General features: G+C 29.5%; 1 protein-coding gene and 1 pseudogene across 7 annotated transcripts in view; one reads left to right on the top strand and one right to left on the bottom strand.

The window, feature by feature from the left end:
* LOC149877249 (NACHT, LRR and PYD domains-containing protein 9-like) overlaps positions 1-11,506 on the bottom strand; it is a 42,987-nt gene extending 31,481 nt beyond the window's left edge. For 3 of the 6 annotated variants that reach the window (XM_090073834.1, XM_090073829.1, XM_090073831.1), the window contains exons 1-2: positions 8,332-9,239; positions 7,627-7,964 (exon numbers count right to left, since the gene is read on the bottom strand). In XM_090073834.1, the coding sequence (XP_089929960.1) occupies positions 7,627-7,873 (247 nt within the window). In that variant the 5' untranslated portion in view covers positions 7,874-7,964; positions 8,332-9,239. The other 3 variants (XM_090073830.1, XM_090073832.1, XM_090073833.1) reach the window with 2 other exon arrangements.
* A 2,482-nt stretch (positions 11,507-13,988) lies between these two features.
* LOC149877250 (uncharacterized) lies at positions 13,989-15,292 on the top strand (annotated as a pseudogene). Its single transcript, XR_016448074.1, has 5 exons — positions 13,989-14,116; positions 14,274-14,453; positions 14,739-14,803; positions 14,970-15,064; positions 15,157-15,292. The product of XR_016448074.1 is annotated as an uncharacterized LOC149877250 (transcript).
* The last annotated feature ends 559 nt before the right edge of the window (positions 15,293-15,851 follow it).

The following is a 15,851-nucleotide window of genomic DNA, read 5'->3' on the forward strand; positions in this document are numbered from 1 at the left end:
AAAGAAAATAGAGCTACTTGCATACATTTTCTCTATTATAATACAAAATATAAAAGGAAAAGGAGTATTTCATAATCAATATTAGAAATAAACCCTGATTTAAGCTTGAATTACTCTCAAGTTCGGAACAGATTTAATCCAATTGAAAACTCAATATTTAAAATTTAGTATGCAAACCCATTTAAATTGCTAATAGGTTTTTGAAGCAAAAAAGAAACATTAGTCTGACTTTAAATTTTAAAATATTTTTTCCAATCCGTCACTAAAAGCTACTTTGTGTGTCATTAGGATACACACGTTGTTATGTATTTATGAAGCAAATCTTTTTATGTATCAAAAACCTTGTTAAATAATAAGCAATAAATATTAAATAAATCAAATAATTTTTTTTTTAACAACAACTTTGGCTAAACTGAGTAAAATTTAAAAACAAAGGAAAATTTTAAAGATTTTTTGCAATTTTATGCAACCATATAATTACAAAATTTCAGTTAGTTCTTGAAATGATAATCCATGGGTTCCAATTACAGACTCTTCATGGAGTTTTCCATAAAGCGTTTAAAATTGGAACCTAGCAAATGTCTTCATTATGTGGCGTAAAGATGTTTGATAAAAGAGACCACATCATGAACTTCACAGGGAAACCTTAATTCAACTATCTCGTCCTAAATCCATTTTGGAGCAATAAGCACATGCTACAAAAAATCCTGATCAAAGAGAAGCATGTCGCATTGTGAGTGACTGTCGGACTGTTAAAATATTTACATTTGAATAAAGTTTGTTGAATGACACCCTTCGCACCTGTAAAATAGTTTAATTAATAGTTTAATAGTTTAATTGTTGTGTAAAACAATGGTGGTTTATTTATTCCAGTAATTATTGAGTAAGTAGCATAACGCTCTTCTAATTTAAAACTTGTACAATACATAATATTTGCTTCATTTAAAATGTAGGGAAAATGGATTCTTTTAATATTTTGTGTTTACCAGTCATACAATTTACTCAGGTGAATTCATAAGATTGGTTAGTGATTGTAAACTTGCACTTGTTACAAAGTCGCTTGAGAGAGCCAACAGCATCAACGCAGAACTCCTACCATGTGATTTAGCAAAAACAACTACTTGGTAGATATATTATTATCTTGTTTATGGAAACATATATTAAATGTGTTTTTACAGTTTTTTGCCATTATTCAATAAAATTGTTTTTACTATTATTCAATAAAATCATTTATGGGAAAAGTTGTAAGAACTAAGTCAGATTTTTTGTTGACTCATAGTCACTGACTGAGCATTATTTCATCAATGTTGCACTTATCACACAAAGCATCAAGTTACTCTTTTATGCATAGTTACTCAAGTAGTCATTGCAACTGAGCAGCATGCAATCTAGATTTGGTGAGACACAAACAACTAATATAAAGAGATCTTAATAGTCTAAACTATCTAGTATTTTTAATCCTGAAAGCATTGTATTCTAGTGGTATCTACAATCACATGCAGACTAGAGGCCTGAATTATCTTCAACATAGATGCATCATTTTGGTCTAAGTTTACAAATATTAGAAAACTAATCTTGACATCAAAAACATTTTCAATGAACTTTAAGTTTAGTTCTTTTGTATTAACTAAAAAGATTTTTTTTAAATATTGTCTTTCATTATCGACGGGGAATGAAACATGGTGTTTCATCCCTAGACTTATTTGAGAGTATTTATCCAATTAGTAGCAGTCATGGCCTTGATTTCTCACTAATAGATCTTCATCTTCTTTTTTTTTTATGGTTCTATCTATAACCCTTGCATTTTTTAAAAGCCTTGTATTTTATATTAATATCTGGGAAGGTAAAAAAATAGTTATGTGCACCATCAATATCTCAACTCTCCGATCCTAACTAAATAACTTCAGTTTTGAGAAACTTCCAAAACAAAAACAGTATTTTTTGGTTGCAGAGTGGATCTTATTCATCTTTTGCGCAGCTAATTCTTTCTTTATAAGCTACTAGTCTTAGTGGTGAACAACCAAGGCTATTGATGCTTGAATTAAAGTTTTTCTTTGAAAATGTCAGTCTCATTGAAATCATAATTGCTCTAGCAGCATGAATAACTTTAATTGTCTTCTTTGTTTTTTTTTTAAATAAAATAAATTCTCACTCGTTACAAAGTTTATGGCCAGATACTAAATCAAACTCCTTTTCATTAGAAACACTGATTATTCTGATAAATCGTTAGGAAATCAAAAAAATACTATATGTGTCTATTAAGCGTTAGGAAATAAGTTTGATAAAGCGTTAAGAATTAAGTTTAATAAACAAAAGCTTCGAAAGAAATATTTTAACTTACATTTATTGTAGTTTGAAGTGGAGATAAATATTTTAAAGCCTAAGCTGGAACCATTTTTTGGACTCAGTAATTACTTGCTAAACTGTGTCTCATCAGTAAACTTTAAAATATTAGCTAGTCTACTAAATATAGAAGAAAAAAAATGCACCTAATCATTTCTAAATATCTTAGCTTTGTATACTGAACCCTCAAAATCAACTTTTCAGTTTTTTAAACATCTTAAGTTCTCCAGGCCATCATTATGGAAAAGTTAAGGAATTAAAAACTGTAATGTCAATATTTTAAAAAAGAATTTCAAGTATTGCTCGCGATTTTAAACAAAATGATCTCTGAGATTTCAACTTGAAAATATGGAGCTTCAATTTATAAAAAAATCATTTTAATGCTACATGGCTCACACAACTTTGAAAAACCTGAAATTTTAAATGACCGTGTAGTGTTTCCGTGTTGATGCTTCAGGTCTTCAGGTCTTCAAAGTCCCAGAATTACAAAAACTAGATTATCTGACTATAACTTGTATAAGGATTTTACAAAAACATTAGCCAAACTTCCTTTCATTCAGCTATTGTACACTCTCAAAAAAATATGGCTAAACATGAAAATGAAGTTAAGTAAGACTTACCTTTATTGTCATGTTTAGCCATATACTGTGAGCAATATAAAGATGAAAAGTGTTAGCATTGAGCGTCACAAAAAAGTTCATCATTTTCGCGATGTTGGAAAAATCTTGTTTTATCTCCAATTTTTAAAAAAAGTGATATTTTAATATTTTGAGTAATTTAGCAATATGTTATTCTATTTTAATTATGATAAAAATAAATAAAACATTAAACGCGGTGTTGCATGCCATCTTAAATTGTTCTATCTCCTCAATAATCATATTTGAAAATATTGTTTTATTAGATTTCTGATTTGCCAATCATATAAACTATTTACAGAATTGTCAGGAATAATTTTGTTTTGATTGTTTTGAAAATAACAGCTGAAAATATTGATCAAGAAATCTAACCTGCTCTAAATCAGAAGGAAGGTAACTTCTTGAAATAATTTAAAAATTACAATGTATTGGATAACACTGCACAACAAATTTATCAAAAACTCTTGCTTCCTGAAAAGTTTTGGGTGATTGTGACAAGTTCCTATAGGGTATGCACAAATAAAGTTTTTGTTTTACTGCATCACGTAGGAACTCTAAGAAATAGACATTCATATGTTTACCTACTTAATCATGTTTCTGTTCCGCATGAGCTATTAGTTCAACAGAATTAAAAATGTTTTGCTCCTGATTTTCTTTTGTATTCAATTTCTGGTGCATCACGTTGCAGAGTTCAACAGTAGGCAGCAAGCATTTACGGATTCCAGTTGCCCTGGTATAGCTTCTCCATTGTAGCAATGTCCTGGTAAAACCGCTCACCGTGTTCGTCACTGACAGCACCGAGATTTACGGGCAAGAAGTCCAAGTGCGAGTGAAGGAAATGAACATTGAGTGACATGTTGCACTTCATTTTCTGGTATGGGCGGATAAGTTTGTCTACGACTTCAACGTAATTTGACGCCTTGTTACTGCCCATGAAATTGTCAACAACATCTTTAAAGGCTTTCCAGGCATTTTTTTCCTGGCCTACTAACAGCTCTTCAAACCGCTTGTCACTCATAACATGTCTGATCTGGGGACCAACAAAAATTTGATCTTCACATCACTTATTCTTGGAAACATCTGTCTTAAATAGCGAAAACCATCACCTTCCTTGTTCAGTGCTTTCACAAAATTCTTCATGAGTCCAAGTTTTATGTGTAGAGGAGGCAAAAATATCTTTGCTGGGTCGACAAGTGGTTCGTGAGCAACATTTTTCTTGGAACTAACTTTTTGCGGAGTGGCCAGCTCTGTCGACAATAATGTGACTCTTTGGCACGGCTGTCCCATTCACAGATGAAACAACAGTACTTGGTATAGCCAAGCTGCAGTCCCAGTAACAGAGCAACGACTTTCAGATCTCCACAGATATTCCAGTTGTAATTGCTATACTTGATGTGCTTGAGCAACAGTTCCATATTCTCATTTGTTTCTTTCATGTGTACCGCGTAGCCAACATGTACTGACGGATAAACGTTGCTATTGTGTAGCAGAACAGCTTTCAGGCTTAATATTGACAATCCTTCAATGTTACAAAAGAAACAGAGACTGTCGATTTGAGCAAAAAATTTGGTGATATCATGGTGCCGGCTTCTGAGCATAGAAATTTTCGTATCTGGTAACAGCAGATACCATCCTTGCAGCCTGAATCCAGCAACTCGGCTCTTGCTTTTGACAGACCCAAATCTCTAACCAAACCGTTCAATTCTGACTATGTTATTAGGTGTGGATCACCTGATGAGCAAGGTTCAAAATATGGGTCACTGTCACTGTTAATAACCTGCACTGGAGTTTCTTCATCTGGTTCATCTCAAGGTCAAATCCTCTGGTGGTTTCGGAATTGGGAGACTGTCGTCATGTGGCACAAGTCTCATTGCTGAAGGCAAATTAGGATATTAAATTGACTTCTTGTTTTTGGAAGAGATATATTAGTCAAACAAAAAAAACAGTCCGTCTCATTGTCTTTTTGTTCTCGCCAGATCATCAGAACAGCAAACGGCATACTCTGACGAGTGCCTCTGAGCCAGGCTCTTAGATAGACACCGCATGATGTGCAGCAAATGTGAGGCGCCCATTCCTTGTCTTGGTCACCAATATTTCAGCCAAAATACAGACGATAAGCTTTCTTCACAAGAGCAGTTATAGAACGTCTCTGAGACGCAAGTGTATATTTGCCACAGATATAGCAGAATGTATCGCGGCTGTTACAACATTGACGAGACATATCGCTAGACAACAAAACGGCTAAAGCATTAAATTTAGCTACTGTTATATTGATACAGACACTGTACTTTACTATAATGATGCACACACAAACTCTCTGCACAAACTGTTGCTGATGAGCCACTAACTGGAGTAAGATGCTTGGATGTAAATTTAAGCAAAAACTTTGAAAAAATTGAAGATTTCTCTTAAACGTTACGTGATACGTAAATTTTGATGCGATAATTGTGATCAGTACCCAAAAATCTTTAAGAAACACATAAAAGTGTTCAAGAAGCAAAAAATGTGTTGTGCGGTGTAATCTTTCGAGATGGTTTGTGGAACATTCAGTTAAATATATATTCGGGAAAGCAGAATCCGACCGCTGCTAGGTTCATTTTAAATAAACTTAATAAGTTATTTATTGTTTATGCATCCTGGATAATCAGATAAAAAAGGTAATGGAAGAGTTAAAGCTAACATTTATACTTTTAGAGCCGCTTAGTATTGCGCCTTCTCGTAGGTTACATCATGGTGGAAAATCTAGGAAGCGTAAAGCTGAAACGATTACTTGTAAACAAAATATAAAAAAAATACAATTTCAATCTAGTAGACTTTATAAAAACTACTCCAATTAAAATAAACTACTGAATTGCCAGTGTAATTAAGATGGGGGAAGCATGTGTAAAAGATTCTAACCCAGTAAACATTAGACGTACCAATGACATCCAAATTCTATTGAGAAAAATACATAGTGATGAAAATGACAATACACCAGTCAAGCAACGTAATTATCATTATATCAGCAATCACGAGTTCAATGTAACATTTCAAAAACAGAAGAAAGATTTATGTGACTATTTATAAATATTGCAACATTGTTAATCCGAGCAATCAGCAAATAGACTGTAATAATAAGTACTTAATGATCTTGAAATTGTTTTAAGTTTGCCTCGAGTTAACGTTGGAAACGTTTTTATAAACGGAAACTTTTAAACTACAATTTAATAAGTAACTGTTTGCTTGACAGAAAGGGTTATTAGATCGTTCGGCATAAAGCCATGGGTGATTGTAGAGCAAATGATCTCAACTGCAAAAAATCTTCAATAGTTTGTTGTCTAGTTATAAGTGAGTGCCTAATACAACAGTTAAAAATACAGTTTATCAAAGTGGATTACCATACCATGTGCTTTTTAACACCTCTTTTGCAGATAATTATTCAAAAGATTATATAAATTATTCACTCAAGCAAGCAGCATAATGAAACATTACTGCCAAACCGTAACAGCTTACGTGTTCCGTATCAACCTTATCCTGTTGAAAAAGCAGTTAATAAACTCATTTCCATGTATTCATACATCCCTGAATCTCTTCCATTTTTTTTAATAAGTTTTAAAAATGACGTGCTAAAGAAAACAGTAACATACAGCTATCTAAGCTATAGAAAAGTATGTAATTTTTTTCCACAGATCTTCAAAGAACCTAAATAAATCATAAGTTTTTCTTGTTCTTTTGATCACCAAAATTAGAATACCGCTTATGGTAAATTATTGATTTACTAGAAGCAGTGTGCTAATTTACCCACCATGGTTATTATATTTAGTTCGAATGATAAAGAAATTTATTTTGGAAACTGTTACTTTTCTGAGGTACCTATAAACTAACCTCTACAACATGCAAACAATATTTTGTTGCTTAGAAATTACAACCTAAAAATGCAAGACCATAAGTATTGTCAGTAATCAGTTTCTACCAAATGGGTTGTTTAAAACCGTATAGGATTTATATCTTGAGCTAGAAAAGGAATTTTTCCTTATACTTTATCTGAAAGAACACAAACTTCAAAACTCATGCAGTTTTGAAGCCTGTGTTCTTTTAGTGTTGCTTCTCTGGATTCTGAAGAAAAAACACTAGTCAGCTTAGAATATGAACATTTACTTGGTCGATTGCTGTTGAAACAGGTTCATCTCTACCTTGAAAATTGAAGAAGTGCTTCTTGAGAGTTGAAGCAGTGTTTCTACAATCTGCCTTCAGAATGTATCCTTAAAAGTACCGAAAGAAAAATTTCTACATCTAGAACAAAGCTGTTACCATAAAAGCTATCAAAAGTAGTTTTTCTATATTCAATATGCATTCCTTTGTTTCATTTGAAGTATATTAGCTTATCAAGGTGTAAACTAATTTATCGCATAGGGCAAATGAAGCAACTGAAAATGTCTGATAGCATTTTATCTGTTTAACGGTCTGTAAACCGGTTTCTCAACAAAAATGTCCAAGGAGAAAATTTTATGACAATAACATAGCTTCAAATACTTTTTTAAATTAATATTACATTACATATAATATATGCTAAATGTAATGACATAAGCATAGATTTAAGTAAATACATTCATGCATACACACATATTTAAATATGTACCTTACAAATATCAAAAAAAAAATTACTTACGCAACAGCTTTATTTCTTTTAGAATATCTAACTTCCCAATATCTGCCAGAGATTTTTCAATTAAAGTCATATAATTTGTTGGATTCCTTTTAATGAGCTTTTTAAGAAAAGACTCCAACTTTAATTCATCACTCTTATTACCAAAATCAATATAGTCTACAACAAGATGTCCAAAACCTGTGGCATAAGCAAACTCCTTCCAATTTGATGCTAGATTAGTTAACAACTTTTTCACTCTTTCATGCATCTTGTTACAGCAATGAGTAACTGAAAATTAACTTTACTAACTATTGCTCCCCAAATCTTGTGAACGTACTATTAAAGTATCAATTTAAGGTCTAAAGAAGAAAACATTTGTAAAGAAAAAAAAATATCGGGTGCATATCATGTGTCACCAAATCTTTAACTATCAAAAAAAAGGCCAATATAAATCACGTTAAACATAAATATCTTCACAACATTTTCAATATAAAATAAATTAGTTCTAAACATCCTCAAATTTCAAATTACGAGACACTATCTGCCTTCTATATTTTAAAAACTTTCCTCTCAAAGATAGATGTTTTTTATAACGAAATAGAAGGACAATATGTTTACGATATCTTTTGGTGAAATACCTTTCCATGTCATCACCTAATTATCCTGATAAGAGGTTAGAACAAGTTTTGATATCATGTGTTTCACAACTAGATTGCAAATACATACATGTTGACATTCAGATTTTGTTAGCAAAAATTTTATGGCGAATGTCTTGGGAGGATGTTTCATTCAGTAGAGGTGGCGTCGAAATTCATCTTGATTACCACATTCTTGAGATAACTCACACCTTTTTTTGAATCACTTTCTTTTTAAGATACGGTCTGAGTTTGCTTTTTTTAGTCGTTTAAAGCCATTTTTATTTTTGGTTTCTTTTGTGAAAAAACAATGTTACTCATGGCTTTGTCTTCAATTCCTCTTTTCATTTCTAAAGTTTCTTAGGAAACATCTTTATCTAATGTAGGATTGCATTTATTACTATTGGAGTCAATCAATAAATTGTACATCGATTTCATCAGGGTTGTCGATTATACAGAATTATAAGAAAAATGGTGAACAACTCTTGAGTCATGCACATCAACACGTACAGTAAAATGGATTCCATCTAAAACTAACACTCAACTGCTGACATTTTCATTTAAGACCTTAATGATTGCTTTGTTAAGTGTTTGATTCAGCCTTTCTACAAGGCCATTAGCTTGATTATGGAAAATTAACGCCACAAACTGTAAATTAAAAATAAGTCAGTAAGATAATATAGTTATAAAGCTAAAGTAAAATTCCAATGTTAAAACTTTTAATGCGTAGTAAAAATTTAATGTTTAAAATTTACTCCTCAGTATAGTATTAACGACATTAAATTAAAACGTAACTCCGGTAATCCTGGAGTTAATCGCGGCGTAAATTAAATTAATTTTTTTGTTAAAATAAACTCTACGGTGGTGAAAATGAAAACAATTAATCTAAAAACAACGTAATGAAGCGTAAAAGAAAACAAATCCTAAAAGAAAAGTGTTACACAAAAGAAAAGTAGTTAGTTAAATTTTTGTATTTTTCCATTTATATTATACATCATAAATATTTTAATTACTATTTATACAATCAAATTATGATACATATATATATATATATATATATATATTTAAATGACGATATCTTGTATGAGAGTTGAATAAATTTAATACATGAACATCAATAAATAAGAATTCTCTCAATACTAATTTTTTATTTTATAAAAGAAATTTTTGCAAGATTGTTGATACTAGCATCTTCAGCTTTAATTAAAAATTGCTAATTAAACTAAATTACAAAGAAACGGTAACGTCACTTTTTAATGGCTTCTTTAAAGTTCGCTTTAATTGGGCTTCTTTAATATTACGTTGGTATAAAAAATATGGCGTCTAGAATTGCGTTTTTACATATTGACCGTCATCTAAACTCATACCTCCATTTTTAGGTCCGCATTTGTTGAACTGAATTTCGCTTGCCTCTTGATCCCATTTTATACTACATGAACATTTAATTTTATGATGCCCCATTGCAGATTGTTCTAATTTTTCTTCAAAAACATTTTTTTGGTGTTGTTTTGTTCTTGTTTCTATTTTCATTTTTGTTTCGCCGATGTATTTTTGTTTACACTCGCATTCTATTAGGTATACTCCGGGATGGCTATTCGATGGTAGTTTTGTTTTGTTGTGTGAAGTTAGCAAAGATTTAAGATTTGCACTAGATTTAAAGACTGCCCTGTAACCTGCTTTCCTAAATATTTTCGAAGTTGTGGTGATAATATTGGGATCCACGGTAGTGATATAGTTGGCATAGTTGCTTCGTTGTTAGATAAAACTATTTCATTATTTGAGTGTCGTTTTTTTATAACAATATATGCAAGGTCATGTAACTTCTTCTTTTCGTATCCATTTTCAGCAAACACATTTATTAGGATATCGATTTCTTTATTTTAAACTTTTTTAGAGCAAATTGATAAAGTTCTATGAAAAAATCCTTTAAATATCACTTCTAAGATTTTTGGATTGTGGTTTGAATTGGGCTTAACCTGAATATTTGTTATTGCTTTTTCTCGATGTATGTTAAAATCATAATTTCCTTTTTTATTATTTGTTATTCGGATGTCTAAAAAATTTAATGTTTTTATTTCATCTTCCAATTCAATTGTGTAATTGATGGCATGATGTTGACTGTTTAATATTTGTTGAAAACGAATGACATTATTTTTAGTTGTAAACCTTGCGTGGCTATCACCAAAGTACCTGAAAAATGATTTTATTTCTAACGGTGGATTAGAATGAAGCCCAATGTTGATTGCTTTATTTTCAAAAAATTGCAGGAAACCTTCCGCAAGTACTACCAAGAGTGAAAGTCCTATTGGACCTGAATCTACAAGTTCGTAAATTTCTTCATTCCACAAAAAATAACATTTACATAAGCACAGTTCTATTAGTGATTTTATTTCTGAAAAGCTTAGTATACCTAATAGAATGCGAGTGTAAACAAAAATACATCGGCGAAACAAAAATGAAAATAGAAACAAGAACAAAACAACACCATAAAAATGTTTTTGAAGAAAAATTAGAACAATCTGCAATTGGGCATCATAAAATTAAATGTTCATGTAGTATAAAATGGGATCAAGAGGCAAGCGAAATTCAGTTCAACAAATGCGGACCTAAAAATGGAGGTATGAGTTTAGATGACGGTCAATATGTAAAAACGCGAACTTTAAAGAAGCCATTAAAAAGTGACGTTACCGTTTGTTTGTAATTTAGCTTAATTAGCAATTTTTAATTAAAGCTGAAGATGCTAGTATCAACAATCTAGCAAAAATTTCTTTTATAAAGTAAAAAATTAGTATTGAGAGAATTTGTATTTATTGATGTTCATATATTAAATATACTTATATATATATATATATATATATACAAAGTTTATACGTATTAAAAATGTAATATTGTATAGTTTATTCTGCACCGAATAATTCATTTATGTAAAGTGAAAAGCTCCTCTAAACATTTAGTTGACAAATTAAAGGGCTATTTCCTTGGGCACATGTCTTTGTAACACATATAAGCAAGTACAACAGTTGTATTATATAAAAATTATAGTTTTGAGAAGTAACTGATCCAAAATTGTTTAAAGTTATCAACAATCTTAAAATATTAAGTAAAAATTTTTTTATCTAAATAAAAATAAAAATAAATAAAAGCAATATGAATGTTAAAATGATAAAGCATCAACAATAAAAACAAATAATAAAAATAATAAGCGAAAGCGTATATAAAAATAAAATGCAAATTACCTCATATAAAGTTTCTTTCTTTTTGTTTTTTGTAAATAAGAACTTTTAAAGTTTCTACGAACGAGAGCGCTGAACGTTTAATAATTTAACTTATGCAGCTTAACTGCAGGCTTATCGAAAAATCTTCTCGACGATAGCTGAAATGTTTTAAACATACACTGCATTCAGTAAACAAATTCTTTCCAGAATCTTCGGATTTCAAACTAAAATCTTTACATAACTAAATTTTAAAAAATGTCCATTCTAAAAGAAAGCGAGCCTTCGCTTATTGAACGGGAAAGAAGCAGTTGCGCAGAACAATAGTTTATTCTTGATTAATACTTATCTTACAGTTTGATGTAGCAAGGGCGCAGTAGAAGAAACGCTTCACAAAAGGAGTCAAAACTCATTTTAAAGTATACAAAAATCTGAAATTGTGCTCTGTTTTATGAATTGATCAAGGCTAACAAGCCACCAAAGATGGATTTTGGTCAAGTAGGCGTGGTACCTCCAAAAAGTACAAAATATGAAAATGCAGACAAATATTAAATTTCCAAAATTCTATTATATATACAAAAATAAACGGCTATTACATAACCAAAGCGTACATTTGTTTATTTAAAGCATTAGTGAAATTAATGAAAAAAAAAGAGTATATTTGAGAAATAGAATTAAGATGTATATTTGACTATTTGTAATTGAATGGATATGATGACTTAGATTACGACGCATTTATCAACGTACCTTTTTGTCTTACTGAGTAAAAAACAAGTGTAAAAAATGTTCCACCTAGACAAATTCTTAAAAAGTAGTCTTTAAATTTGATTGTTGCATTTTTATTTACGTCATAATTTTATGTAGTTTTAACAGGGAAAAGTTCACCAAATAAAATTATCAGCAAAATTACGCTGATTGCATAGTGGGGTAACATTCCATTGAAATATATGGTCAAAAATTATTTTCACTATATTTATTTGGCATGAAATAGAAGTACAATATTTCCGGAAGCTTTTTTGTTAATTTTTCAAACAACCTATTTTATAAGCTTTAAAGCGATGATGTAAACATCATTAGAAAACTTATGAAAGACAGTTTAAAAAATACATCATTGAATACCTGATTGAACTTTAGCATTAAAATAATAATTACTTTAACCCAGTATCATTAGAAACTTTATCAGAAATATGTTTAAAATCTAACTTTATGAAGCCACTACTATTAGGTCAGTCACATTTAAAGTTTCAAATGTTACGTCTGTCCCATTTAAAGTTTCATATATAACGTTTGTCACATTTAAAGTTTCTTATATTTGAAAAACTTTAGTAAGAGTGCATGTCACAAGAAAGTCTGAAATACAGACTTTTATTTCTACTAAAATTTCTCATTTTAGTAAAATAAAGATCAGTATATCCCCAGCCGGCATCTTCACGTTGTTTCAACGTTGATATTTGGTTGAAGCGTTGTTTCAACGTTGTTTAACCAAATCTCAACGTTAAAATAACGTTACTATTTAAACGTTGCTCAGTAAACGTTTTTTCAACGTTATTTCAACGTTGACAAAAAAAAACCCGTTTTTAAATAACTATGCGTTGTGTTGGTGTTTAAAGTAAAATAAGTAAAGCCCAAAAAGTAATTGAAATAATCTTTTAGTATGACACGAAATCGGTTAATAATCTTTCAGTATGACACGGAATCGGAAAAGTTTCCAATAATAAAAGTTAAATTCTCTTCTGGTATTACATCTATTTCTTAAAGTTATTTTTTTTTTAGTTAATGGGCTAAGAGAAAGAGTTGTTATAACTTTTTCATTTCCACAGAAAGCAAACAGGATTGTGAAAATTTTGAGTTCACAACCACAGAAGAAAAAAGTGACAATGAGGATGTTGATTTTCTTCGAAAATATAAACAAAGAAAATATAAACAAAGAGAATTTCCTGGTTATTTTCCAAGTAGGCATTAGTTTATATGCTGGAATTATCATACATAAATACATACATACATACATACATACATACATACATACATACATACAATACATACATACATACATACATACATACATACATACATACATACATACATACATACATACATACATACATACATACATACATACATACATACATACATACATACATACATACATACATACATACATACATATATGTTAAGTTTATTAAGAAATCATATATACATTGTATTTATGATTTCATATATACAATGACATGTTATCATGTCGTTGTATTTATGAAATATATATTTTAATGGTTTGTGTAACTTAATTTTTTTTTCAATTTTTAATTTTAGAGTCAAAAGTTGATGCGTATGGAAAGAACCTAAACTCACCTTGCCGAAAGTTTTTCCAAGAAGATATCAATTCTTCTTTTCAAGATAAAGGTTTTTGTCTCATTAAATTTATTTAATTAATTTAAAATAACATTGTGTTATTTAAAAAAAAAAAGATACAATTGTAATATAAAGTGTAATATTCAACTGATAGTCATACAAAGTGTTGACAAAGCTTTTTTAATCTATGTGTTTTAAGTTCAATTTGTATAAAGAAATTAGTTAAAAACAATTTACTACACAATGAAGTTAAGAAAAATAGAAATAAACTACAGAAATTAGATAAAGTTGATAAGTTTCCAATGTCTGAAGGCAGTATGATATTTTATATTTTAAAGTAAATTTTTATTTAAATTTATTTTTTTTTGTAGAAATATAAAATTCATATAAGATTTAAAAGTTTTAAAAACTGAAAAATTTCTTTACTATGCAAATACTAAAATTATTTTGTAAAACTTAACAAAATTTGTAGAGTTTCAAAAGAAAGTGTTGTATCTACTTACCAATGTAAGAAATGAGATCCGAAATCAAAACAGTGACTGAGCCTGCTTCTAATAGTGAATTTGTAAGCCAAATAAGGGTTATTTTATCAGAAGTGGAGTTCACTGAAGTGGATAAAGTATTAGATGATGAAAAAGTGCGCTCATCATGGGTGAGTTATAATAAGTACTTTATTAAATAGTTATTTAGTTATTGAACATTACCCTTTAGTAAAAAAAAGATTGTTAAGATGGACAACAGCCCTTAAAAACATTAAAAAATTCTTGAATTATATAGAAAAAAATTGTCTTGGAAAATACTTGGAGCTTGGAATTTGTCCTAGAAAAATCCTGGATCACTTTATTAAAATTTTTCTTAGAGATCTGAAATAGTTCAATGTTTTGATATCATATTTGACCCAAACCATAAAGTTAGATTTACTTTATGTTTTTTGTAGGTAAATCAGCTACAATTAATTGAAGGAACATCTTCAAAAGATAGAATACACAAAATTATGCTGAGGTAATTAACTGATAGCTCTTATCACATTTATAATTACTTTTTACAAAACTTATTTGTTTAATAATTTTAGAAAAAATTTATTTCATAATAAATTCAATTTAAATATTTGAAAAATTATTATTTATTTGTAATCATTTCACAGTTACATAATCTTTTAAAAATTTAGAATATTTTCAAACAATTTTATGGCCTCAATGAATATGAAAGGCAAATGTGGAAAAATATGTTTTAAGAACACTAATTTATATGGCATTGTTAAAGGTAAATCTTTATAAATTATGTGAAACTTTTCCATTCATTATTTAAAATCTTCCTTTTTTGATTTTTACTTTATATTTTCTTTTTTTTTACAGCTTCTACTATTATATACAATGGAGCGACAGAAACTTTGATTGATGGAAAATTGTCTGACTTCCTAAAATACGCTCATTTAGAAAAGGTGGCAGTAAAGAAAAGAAATTTGTGATGATTTTATTCAAATATATGTAAATATATGTAATATTTAAATATATAAATATCATAAACAAATGTTATCTTTTTCTTTACTAATATATGTCTAACTAAACTTAACTAAAAATAGTCTAACTGTAGACTGAGTATATTTTATACGCTTAATATACATTGATAGTCCAATAGACACAATTAATTGAGTCTATTGAAGATTGATTTAACGTTGATAAATCAACGTTGAAAAAAGCTGTCATTCTAAACGTTGTTTCAACGTAAATTCAACGTTCTTATAACGTATTTTGCGTCGATTGAACGTTGATTTAACGTTTGAACCGAACGTTGATTTAACGTTGATAAATCAACGTTGAAAAAAACTTTCATTCTAAACGTTGCTTAAACGTAAATTCAACGTTAGGTTTCAACGTTAATTCAACGTTATTTCAACGCTGTTTGCCGACTGGGTCAGGCTTCCTTGAACTTAGATGTTTACCTATATTTCTTTTTTCAAGAAAGTCTAAAATAAATTCTACTTTTATTCTTCATTAAAACTATTCTTTTACTCTTAATACTAAATTTTATTATAAACCTTTTGTAATTA

Source organism: Hydra viridissima, unplaced genomic scaffold, assembly GCF_058129835.1.
Source record: "Hydra viridissima isolate aposymbiotic clone 2 unplaced genomic scaffold, HvirCarnegie_v1 scaffold_16, whole genome shotgun sequence".
In the NCBI taxonomy this organism is placed as follows: Eukaryota; Metazoa; Cnidaria; class Hydrozoa; order Anthoathecata; family Hydridae; genus Hydra; species Hydra viridissima.